Below are 11,765 nucleotides of genomic sequence, written 5' to 3' on the forward strand. Positions count from 1 at the left end.
GTCAGCGTAGGAGACCTCACACATGCATCCCGCAAGTCAGCGCAGGAGACCCCACATGTACCTCTGGCAGGTCAGCGCAGGAGACCCCACACATATATCCCACAGGTCAGCGCAGGAGACCCCACACATATATCCCGCAGGTCAGCACAGGAGACCCCACACCAGAGGACTGGCAACATGTGGCGCAGTCCGATGAGTCACAGTACCAATTGTTTCGGGCTTTTAATAGGGTTTGTGTATGACGCCGACCACAGGAAGCCACGGCCCCGAGCTGTCAACAAGGCGCTGTGCGGGCTGCTGTGGGGTGTTCTTATGGGTTGGGTCCACTGGTCCCCTAAACACGTCATTGACCGCTGCCTGCTACGTGTCACTGCTTGGTGGCCATTTGCAACCCTTCATAGATTTTATGTCCCCCCACAATGATGGATATTCGAGCAGGATAATGCTCTGTGCCGTCGGGCCCATGTTGTCCAGAACTGGTTGGGGGAGCATTCTGCAGAGTTCCTATGAATGGCGCGGCCGGCACATTCCCTCGACATGAGCCCGATCCAGCACTTATGGGATGTTTTTGGAGAGGACCATTCACCCCGAGATCCTGCCCTACAAATACCCCGGTGCTGTGGGGACTCTACATCCCTCCAGACACTTGTGGATCTGATGCCACGGCAAGTTGCTGTAGTTCACCAGGTCAGAAGCGTTCTTACACCATATTAGTTCCTGTCCCATGACTTTTGCCATGTAAGTGAAGGAGGATCGGCTGTCATGTGGCTGTTACCTGAAATCACATGACCAAAGTTGACCACTCAAGGTGGGAGGTTTAGATCCCTCAAAAAAATTCTTTTGGATTTTGTTTTTTTCCCGACTTGCCCTTTAATCTATAATACCCCCTCCCCCTCCCTCGTACAGCAGTTCTACTGAATGCCCTGATTGTCGGTATGTACCCAGCGCCAGTCACGGGCTGCCAGCCAGAGCCTTGTTTACATTATTGTGCGCAGTGCCGCCGCTTCTCCTGTAATGTTTCCTCTTCACTCATCCAGAAGATGGCAAACAGCCGGCTGAGATTCATCTGACTGTCGCACTTGTCGCCTGCGTGGAGCACAATCACGCCGGACTTTGCCCACTTGGCAGGGGTGCAGCTACAGACTCATGGGCGCGGGTGCAAGAGTTCAGCTTGGATAATACCGCCACACCAGATAACACTCCAATACCAGAACTAAGGCTACATTCACAAGGGCGAGCGCAACATTGCACCAAGAAACCCGACCCGACATCGCGCTTGTCAACGTGCCTTTTACCTGCGAATGCGAAGCGTTTTTCATACAAAAACTCCTCGCATCACTTCAGTAAAAGTAGCAATCCTCCGGCGTTGTGTCACGCCCGTTGGGCGGTCGACACGTGTGTCCCATTGATTTCAACGGGAGGCATCACACCGCATCCTATATGTTTGACTGTTTTTTAGTGATGAGCGAGCACACTCGCTAAGGGCAATTACTCGAGTGAGCATTGCCTTTAGCGAGTACCTGCCCGCTCGAGAGAAAAGGTTCGGCTGGCGGTGGCGGGCAGGGAGCGTCGGGGGGAGATCTCCCTCTCCCTCTCCCCGCCGACTGCCGCAACTCACCTGCCACCCGCGCCGGCAGCCGAACCTTTTCTCTCGAGCGGGCAGGTGCTCGCTAAGGGCAATGCTTGCTCATCTCTACTGTTTATTGAAAACAATGTGCGACGCGTTCCGAGAGACTCAAGAAAACAGGACGGGCGGAGAAGCTTTATTAGCTTTTTATTGCTCAAAAAAATCGTTCAAACGAACAGAAGTGAAAATAATCGTTCAGTCTGAGCGCGCTCCAACGGCGAACGGTAATCAGTTGCTTCTCGCTCGTTGTTCAGTCTGAGCGCGCTCCAACGGCGAACGGTAATCAGCTGCTTCTCGCTCGTTGTTCAGTCTGAGCGCGCTCCAACGACAAACGGTAATCAGCTGCTTCTCGCTCGTTGTTCAGTCTGAGCGCGCTCCAACGACAAACGGTAATCAGTTGCTTCTCGCTCGTTGTTCAGTCTGAGCGCGCTCCAACGGCGAACGGTAATCAGCTGCTTCTCGCTCGTTGTTCAGTCTGAGCGCGCTCCAACGGCGAACGGTAATCAGTTGCTTCTCGCTCGTTGTTCGTTTAACCCGCGCTCGTCCAGCCGCTCTCACTTATACAGCGATTTTGAGCGACTGAATGATTTCTGGTCTGAACGAGCCGACGATGTAAAAGTACCCAAGTAATACCGCCACATAGCAGCTGAAGAGAAGTAACGTGTTAAAGGGGACGTCCAAGGTAGTGTGCATGCCTGAGAACAATAAAACATCCTGCACTCCCCGCTTCCCTGCAGCTCCAGCGCCGCGGCTCCTTCTCCCCTGTGACGCAATATTTACAGGCTGCTGCAGCCAATAGATCTTCATGTTCTAGAAGTCTTTGATTGGCTGCAGCAGCCTGACTCCTCCCCCTTACCTCCAGCACTCAGAACATACTGCATAGGGAGCTGGAGAAGAGGGGGAGGAGTCAGGCTCTGATGCTGCCGGTGATGTAACTGCTTGAGCAGCATGATGGAAATTTAAAGTGACAGAATTGCTGGGGTCCCCGTGGGTTCCTCTAGCTTAGGGGCCCAGTGATAGTTGCAACCATTGCAACCCTATAGCTACACCACTTCGTACAGAAAACTGCAGCTGGCATATTTAAAGGGACCTACTTCTAAAATCCAAACATGTGCAGTAAATCCTAGATGATTAATCATCTGTGTTCCTGGGACAGCGTGGTGACAAGACACGGACGCCGCAGCTCGTGGTGGGATCATCACTCCTGATATTCCTAGCAGCGGGGGATATACAGACGACAAACCTACCTGACCACCATTACGGGATTGTCACCCAGCTTTCCCATGCGTGAGAATGGCAAGGATCTCACGTCTCCTGTCTGGCCTTGTTCCCACGGGGAAAGCATGGATTTGCCTCATAATTCACATCACAAATCTGAAGCCGAACCTCAGATTTCTGTTGTCAATTTTTATTAAAAAATGACACGGATTCAATAGGTAAAATCCACAGCGGCCGCTCAACGCGTTTTGGTGGGGTGTTAATTTGGAAACTGCGGCAAGAATCGACACTACAATTCACACATTTTTCCATCAAGCAAATGACGATGGGATGTTAATTAGCAAAGATAACGCACACGGATTACGCATCAACATAGCGAAATTTGCGCAAATAAATATCCCATTCATCCTGATGGGAATCTGCGCCACAGTGTACGGAGTGTGGGGTTTTCTCGCATGCAACAAGGAAACAAATAAAAGCGACGGTGTTTCTTCATGTGCATTCCACACGAAATTCATGTCGGAAAATCCAGACATAATAATAATAATAATAATCTTTATTTGTATAGCGCCAGCTTATTCCGCAGCGCTTTCAGACATGGCTTAGCTCCATTGAAAAAGGGCCAATCCACGTAGGAATCTGCAGCATGCGCAAATCCACGTCGAGTAAGGCAGGATTTTCCGCCACGAATTATGAGGCAGACCCGTGGCAGATTCCACTGTGTGATTAAGACCCAAAATCTTACCCACTGACGGGGCTAAATCCCTGGCAGATCTACGGCAGAAAGAGGCGGAGTTTGCTGCAGTTTTTGGAGACAAAATTCACAAAAATTCTGCGTCAATTCCGTCGTGCGAACACACCCTAATAATAATGTAGGTGGAGGACCCCTTCAAGCCGGAGTAAATTAGGAGTCCTCTTGTTATTTCATAGTCCCTTGTAGTCTGGGGACGAGCTGATCCAGTGACTGGATCAGGTGATCTGAAGGGACGTCCGCCATCAGCCGCCTCTGGAAGAGTAAGCTGAACATCCCAGCATGCCTTGCTGCCTTATAATCATTCACCAAGTTATCTCCAACGTGGACAGCGCATTGCGGCAACACATCCCCCAATTTAAGGGCCTTGTGAAAAATACCTACGTCCGGTTTAGCTACTCCGGCACGCTCAGAGGTCAGCACAAAGTCAAAATGTCCATCTAAGCCAACCAGCCTGAGAATGTCCTCCAATCTCCGGTCAAAGTTGGAGATGACCGCCATCTTAAGACCAAGTTCACCACATCCTTGGAGAGCCTCCCTGGCACCTGGCAACACCTCCCAGTACTCTGCAGTGCTGAAGTCTTGGTAGAGTCTCTCAGCTAATGGTTGGAGGATCTTCTCATCTTGGATGCCGGAGAGTCGGAAGGTCTGAGACACCACGTCCAACCACCACCGGTGGGAAGTCATACCCTGGGATAGGCCATAGTTGGGAAACAGACGCCAATGGTTACGGTACACTTCTCGAAAAGATGCCTCCAGAGCGGTCGGGTTGACTTGCAGACCTCTGCTCTTGGCTTCGGCTTGGTACTGTTGACCAACGGGAAGGCGTAAGCGGAGCAACGTGTCTTTCACGTCCCAGGTTAGAAGTTTGAGTTTCATCTTTGGACTTCTTTTCAGTCCGGCCAATGTGCGGAAACAGCAGGTCTAAGAGACAGTCATTAGTTACATTATAGCACACTTACTACTTAAAGGGATACTAACCCTTTAATAGTCAACTTATAAAAACTCAATGCAGTGAAAAAAAGAAGAGTTGCTCCTCACGGCATTTAACTCAAGAGACGACAAGATTCTCCCAGGTATGCAGCTCCACCGCCCAGTCTGCAGAGACAAGATTCTCCCAGGTATGCAGCTCCACCGCCCAGTCTGCAGCGGCCATTCATGTGCAAAATAATCCAAAGGAAAGAGGAAGCCGGCTGGGATGAAAATCTCTCCGCCTTTATTCAGAGCGCGCCATACATACCAGTAGACACGGCGGCCGCGGTTCAGTCCAACCAGGACCGCGGTCACCTTACTACTACAATAAATGTTACTTCCTTAAAAAGCATGTGTGATTAAAAAGAGCTGATAATTAACCCTCACTTTCCTGATTCACTCCTTCCTAGGCCCAATGTCCATGGGGAAAACAGAATTAATAAAACGCGTCAGTCTGTCAGACGCGATCCGCGCCCATAGGGAATCATTGGGCACCCGCAGGTAATTAAATATCTGCGGATGTCATTCTTCCCTGGTGTGCAGATTGCACATGCGGTAAAACACCCGCGGCACGCTCTATTTTGTGTGGTTTTCCCGCACGGACGGCTCCTATTGAAGCCAATGAAAGCCGTCTGGTCCTGCAACGCACCCGCAGCTGTTATTGTGCTGTGCTGCGGGAAAGCAGGAGTTTAAAAAGAGAAAAAACATGTGCCCCGCGCATGCGTGTGTCACGCTGCCGGCATGCTGAGCACATCCACTGGGCAGGAGAAAAAAGATCCGGCTGCGACGGAGGGGAGACCCGCAGCGTCTGGACAGGCAAGTATAATCTATTTCTTGGCCTCATATCTGCGGGCCAGGAGGGACTCGCTGCGGGATTCTGCACGGGGAATCTGTGCAGGCCTGAATTTCCCCGGTGGACATGAGGCCTTATACATGCATGTTAACCCCTGTCCTGCTGAAAGAAAAGCATCTTCATGATTATCGTAAGCCAAAAATATGCAGAATGTTGTGATAGAAAAGTCTAATGGAATCTAAAATGTAACATAAATCAATCCCTACATCCTCGAATCTCATCTCCATAATTACATAGAGTCTATGATAAATATCACAAAAATACAGATAATGGAAACAGTCATATTACTGATATCAGGTGGAAATAGTATCACATATCCTAAAAAGTATGAAACAAGGACAAAAAAAGACCAGGATTTTCTGTATATATCACACTTGTGTTTTGTGTTATTACTGACGCTCTTCTAGGCTCCACTCCACAGCGCCGCCCGCCACACTTAAAGAACCCTCGGAAATCAAACCATTGTGAATCCAACTGTTTGGGGGGTTTGAATAATCTGGGGGATAAGTGTTTCCCAAGCACCCCCTCTTCTCGTAGTCAGAGTATCGTCCGGTTTTAAACTAGGCAGGAATTGTAAGAACAACTTTCAAATTTTATAGAAGTTCCTGCTAAAAGGAGTGGAAAAAACGAGTGTCCTTCTTTAGAGCACGTGCCGCGGCGTCCACCACTCATAGTGCGCACGTTCACAGTCCTCCATGCTTTTCCCGTAATCTCGTGCGTACCGAACTCACCCTCTGTGGAGCGCGCTCTTCTGGCTCTTGCTGTCCAGGATGGGCGCTGGATGCTTGTAGGACGGGGTTCCAAGTCTCTATTTTCTGAGTATCAGTGTGCCCCTTAGTAACAGATCAGGAAGGACGCCTCCTCCTTGTGTAACACAAGTTCAGTTCATTCTTGTTAATACATTGGCCGGATTCTACAAGGACACTTACCACCTCATCTTCCTGGGGGTCTTCCTTCCATGTGACCATAGCATCGTCTATGTACCCAGCACACCATTCTTAACTGCTAAACATATATAGACGTCGTTTCTTCTATCCTAGTCAGTTATTGCGGTGATATTACGTGTTCAGGTATATTTCTGTGTATAATATATACATCTAATTCCAGTCTTTTTTTGTCCTTGTTTCATACTTTTTAGGATATGTGGTACTATTTACACCCGACATCAGTAATATGACTGTTTCCATTATCTGTATTTATGTGATATTTACCATAGACTCTATGTAATTATGGAGATTCGAGGATGTAGGGATTGATTTATGTTACATTTTAGATTCCATTAGACTTTTCTATCACAACATTCTGCATACTTTTGGCTTACGATAATCATGCAGATGCTTCTCTTTCAGCAGGACAGGGGTTAACATGCATAGGATGGAATGTGAGGGTTAATTATCAGCTGGTTTTAATTGCACGTGCCTGTTAAGGAAGTACCATTTATTGTAGTAGTAGGGCGCCCGAGGTCCCGCTTGGCCTGAAGGTCCTACTGACATGTTTGGCGCTCAGCTTCCATCCCCGCAGCTTCCTCTTTCCATGTAAAGCTCAGCACTGGAACATAAACGTTTGATATCTGCTAACTATATACTGTTCAATACTGGATGCTAATGCCATAGAAGAACGCTACAGTCAACCTCTCCCCAACCTGAAATGGCTGATAACACAGAGCAATACCCAACATTAACCCCTTCACACCCCAGGGCGTACATTTACATCCTGGTGGTGCATGGTTTGTATGTAGCAGGGACGGGAGCCGATTCTGGGATGTTTAGGCCGGGTTCACACGGGATGGGTTCGCTGCAGAATTTCTGTGTGGCAAATCCACCCGCGGCTCCTAATCCCGGGATTAGCCAGCCATGTGGGCGAGATTTTGCAAAAATCTCGTCCACAAGGGGTGGCCAATCTGTGGCGGCAAAGCCGGGTGGAACCGGTGATGCGGCACGGAATTGACAGCTGCAGCGTGTCAATTCTTTTTCTGTTTTTTCCGTTGCTGCCTCACTCCGGACAGAAAGCCGCAACTGAATGCCAGCGGACGGACAGCTCCAAAACCCATGGTGAGATGCTGCGGGTTTTGAAGCTGCGGCTCTCCCACGGAAATCTCTCAGCTGTTCGGTGCGGCCAAGACACGAGATTTCCGCGGGATTTCCGTCCCGTGTGAACCCAGCCTTAAGGAGTTAAGAGCCACGATCAGTGCTGATTGCAGCTGTAACTAGAGGGTGTCAGCTGCCCAAGACAGCCGGCACCCACTATATAAGGAGCTGGATCAGCTCCCGATCCCACTCCATACAAACCCCGCGCAACCAGGACATAAATGTATGCCTTGGGGCATGAAGGGGTTAAAGCGACACTGCGGCCCTGGACAAATAAAGATGGCTGCATCGGTAGTTAAAGACGCTACACACTGCTCTGACTGGCGGGCACCGCTCACATGGGCAGCACTGGCCAATCAAAGCAGGTGCAGTGTCTGAGTCTAATGATGCACACGGCAGCTAGTTTCACATGGGCAAGAGCGGCATCGAGCCGTGAAGCCCGTCACAGTATCGGGCTCGCCAACGGGCGATGTCCCTGCGGATGCGAAGTGTATTTGTGTTAAAAGCACCTCCCCTTACTTCAGTCCAGTTGCGATCCTCAGGCGCGGTGTTTGCCATTTTTTCAGTGGGTAACCTCACATCTCACCCGCGTGCATCGCGTGACGTATTTTCTGGCCCCATTGAAAACACTGGGCGAGGCGTTCTGAGGGAACGCCCAACGACAGGACATGCTGCCATTTTTTGATGCGGGGAAAAAAATTGCTGATGTGTGAGTGAGTCCATTCAAAAGAATGGGGTTCATATTTGTGCGCGATTTGTACGTCTCGCAACACAAAGATCTCACAAATTTTCTCCACACGGGCACAAGCGCAATATCAGGTCGAGAAAACAACGCCTGGCTTCGCTTCTGTGAAATTCAGATCGTCATGTGCGACAGAGGATTGCAAGTGTGCCCACCAATTACAATGGGAAGCATGGCATCGCACTCGGCCGCACATCGCACGGCATACGAGCGCCAGGAAATGTCTGGGTTCACACTGGGCGGATTTCCCGTGGAGATTCTGTGCGGATTCCGCTGCGGCAAATACGCCTGCAGCCGCTATTCCCAGGATTAGCCAGCCCTGTGGACGAGATTTGTCAAAAATCTCGTCCACACAGGGCGGCCAATCCATCGCGGCGCTGTGGCGTGGATTACCCGGACGCAGGGTGTCTATTTTTTTTTCTTTGCGGCCTTGCTCTTCTCTATGGGAGTGCCGGCCACAACGGAAAAGCCTGCAGCCAAGCCGCTTCAAGACTCGCGGCTAAGTGGAAAGAAATGGACGATGTGTTCCGAGGGACGCGAAAAAATAGGACATGCAGTGATTCTTTACCTCACAGCGCCGCTCGTGTGTCTGACTCCACTAGTGTGCATGGAGCCTAATACACAGTGTGCATCAGGTAGTCAGAGAGGCGGGCGGCCATCTTTGTTTGTCCAGGATCGGAGGGTCGCTTTACATGTCTTGGATGGCAGGGGTGCAGACGTTGCACCTGGCCTGAGGAGGCGCCGCTATAAATGGAGTCATGGTGGGTCCAGCCCTTATAGGTCACCTCACCCGGCAGGTCTGGGAGATTTACGGAAAAAGGGTCGATCGCCTGGATTTCCAGAAGAGTAGGTGCCGCGCCGCACATTATACCCGCCGCGCCGCACACTCTGGATCTGTTTACATTTCTGTTAGTTTTCAGTCATGGCGTCCGTCTGACATTGCGCAATTTGTTTTGTCAAAATGACAGACTCTGCGGCAGAAACCTGACAGGAACTTATGGAAACACTTGTCCCTTCACATGTGGGCGTCTTGTGGGATCTCCGTGTCAGCGCGGCCCGACTGGACGACCGAGGAGAATTCGTTGGCGTTTTGTTTCTGCGTGCAGAAAACCAAACGCCGGGTCATTCAACGCGTTTACTGATGCAGGAATGCCTTCTTCCTGTGAATGGCGGCGGGCGGGGAGAATGATGCCAGGCCCCGCCATTCACTAGCCATGATCCTCCTGTGTAAAACCACAAGAAAGACTATCGCTGGGACGACCCGTTGGCATCTGCGCCAAAGTCATAGGATGTGAAGAACACGGTTGCGGTTAACACGATTGTAACGCCACAGGCTGGCGGCGAGGCTTATATACAGGAATGGCGCACAAGGTCAGACTCCACCATGTTTTGCCTTTGGAATTTAAGAGTGAAAATTGCGCACTTTTTATTACTATGGTTGGCAGTGATCTTTGGCACACACGGGCACAATGTCTCCTCACGCACCCCTGTGTCGCTACAGACTGGGAGTCATTCACTAAAAACCAGGAGGGTAAAAGACACCGCTGCCCATAGCAACCAATCAGCGTGCAGCTCTTATCAGACGAACTATACAAGCCTCAACCTGATTGGCCGCTACGTGTAACAGGTCACCCCGTGTATAAGCGTGTGAGCCCTATCACATGACCTCTCTGCGCCCTCAACCTCACTTACCGGAAACAGCTTCAGGGCGCTGTGCTGAGAGCATATATCTATATTACACTCAAGTTCGGCACTATGGAGCAATTCCAGCAATCTCATTGGTTCTGATTCACAATTCCAGCAATCTCATTGGTTGTTTGGCTTGTCTGATTCCACCTCATTGGTTGTTTGGGTTCCCTGATATGCGTGCTGAGAAAACTTCAGTCCGGCCATATAAGCTTTCCCCAGGAAACAAGAGTAGTGACGCATGGTTCCCATGTGTCCTGAGGACGGAGGGGGGATGTGCAGCAGTAATTACAGGCCGTATTCTTCCAGCCATTGCCATAAATCACCTGCTTGCTGCTCTTTTCTCAGAGTTGGCTACACTTGGCTGCACTTCAGAGTAATTTAGCAAAATGCAGCTGGGAAATCCTTATCCTGTTATTTACAGAATGTGAACCAAGGCCGTGCGGCTCATGTCCACGACCGTGTTATCACTGCGGGTGTGATATGCAGTGAATTGACTTTCGTTGATCCATGCACACCGGCGTGGGGACACTGCGTATCGATACGCACAAGAAATAAATGGCGCACACTCTCTCTCTGCATTCGTACGCAGCCGCTGTATGGTTGCAATTTTCATGCGAGCGCGTTTTTGTTAGTTTTTCTATTAAAACAACATGCAAAGGCATGAAAATGGCAAGTGAAAACCACTTGTGCAAAGATGTGATGAGTTTTTGTCGCCATCGCAGGTCTCTAAGCACGCTATTGGTCGGATGCTGCGTGCACACGGATGGGTGCCATAGCAGTAAGAGAGAGACTCGGACCGCTACTGCGCTGGTAAACATGCGTTTGTGTATATGAGTGCAATGTGTTTTATGAGAAAACCGCATCGCGGTGCGGGAGAGAAAAAAAAACAAAACGCATGGCGCCTGCATGAGAATGGCGTTGGCATGCAATGGAATTTTTTGTCGTCCCATAGAAAATAAGGGGCGAGATCCAGCTGCCCGCAATCATCATTGCGGAAAGGTCACGGGATCCGCGTCATCGCCAAGCGACGGCGCAGCATTATCTGTACTGAGTATGTGTGCTGGCCGGCACAGCTACAGTACAGACTAAAGAAGAATCAGGACAGGTACGCAGGCTCGCCGGCCGGGCACAGGGACGGACCCCACCTGCGGTCATGTGCGGACGGCCTTAGGCCGGGTTCACATATAACAAAAATGCTGATTTTTCTGCAGCAAAATTTCCACATCAAAAGCCGCGCCATTACTGCGAATCAGACTCACAGTCAGCTGCGGATCCGCAGATTTCAGCTGCCGCTCGCACCTGGCAGACACAAGCCGCCGCTCACTGCCTGTGTCTGACATCGCTTCTGAACGCCACCATCTTTTCCCCAGTGGCAGACAGCCCACTTCCTCATCACCTGACCAGCGGCGTTCAGTAATGGCTGCCGGCAGTGAGTGGCGATTTGTGTCCATTAGGTCCTATCAGAAGCTGGAAGGCTGAAATCAGCTGCGGATCCACAGCTGACTCAAACTCTACAACAATGGTAGAGGCAGCAGCTCCACTACATGTGAATGTACCCCAAGGCCGGCTTCACAGTGGCGAGAAAATCACGTGATGCGAGAAGGAGTGAAAACGCATGATTGTGAAACCAATGATTTTCAACGGTTTTATTCTTATTTGTGATGTTTCCTCTCCTGCACGAAAAGAAAAAAAGGCGGCATGTTCTTTCGTTCTGCGATATCGCCCGTTGAAAACAATGTGAGAACATCGCGATCTCCTGCCGCCCCGGAAGCTCCCTCCATCCCCAGTGGGCCATGTGGCCACTGCTCCATAGTACTTGGGGGGGC

At 50.3% G+C, this 11,765-nt stretch overlaps 1 protein-coding gene across 1 annotated transcript; it reads right to left on the reverse strand.

Moving 5' to 3' along the window:
- Positions 1–1,762: 1,762 nt before the first annotated feature.
- On the reverse strand, positions 1,763–9,990 carry HDHD3 (haloacid dehalogenase like hydrolase domain containing 3). The gene is made up of 2 exons (XM_066580102.1): positions 9,943–9,990; positions 1,763–4,520 (listed from the first exon to the last, which is right to left on the reverse strand). The coding sequence occupies exon 2, from the start codon at positions 4,473–4,475 to the stop codon at positions 3,765–3,767; it is 711 nt and encodes a 236-aa protein (XP_066436199.1). The 5' UTR covers positions 4,476–4,520; positions 9,943–9,990; the 3' UTR covers positions 1,763–3,764.
- Between the last annotated feature and the right edge of the window lie 1,775 nt (positions 9,991–11,765).

The sequence above is a fragment of the Eleutherodactylus coqui genome, chromosome 10 (assembly GCF_035609145.1).
Source record: "Eleutherodactylus coqui strain aEleCoq1 chromosome 10, aEleCoq1.hap1, whole genome shotgun sequence".
Classification (NCBI taxonomy): Eukaryota; Metazoa; Chordata; class Amphibia; order Anura; family Eleutherodactylidae; genus Eleutherodactylus; species Eleutherodactylus coqui.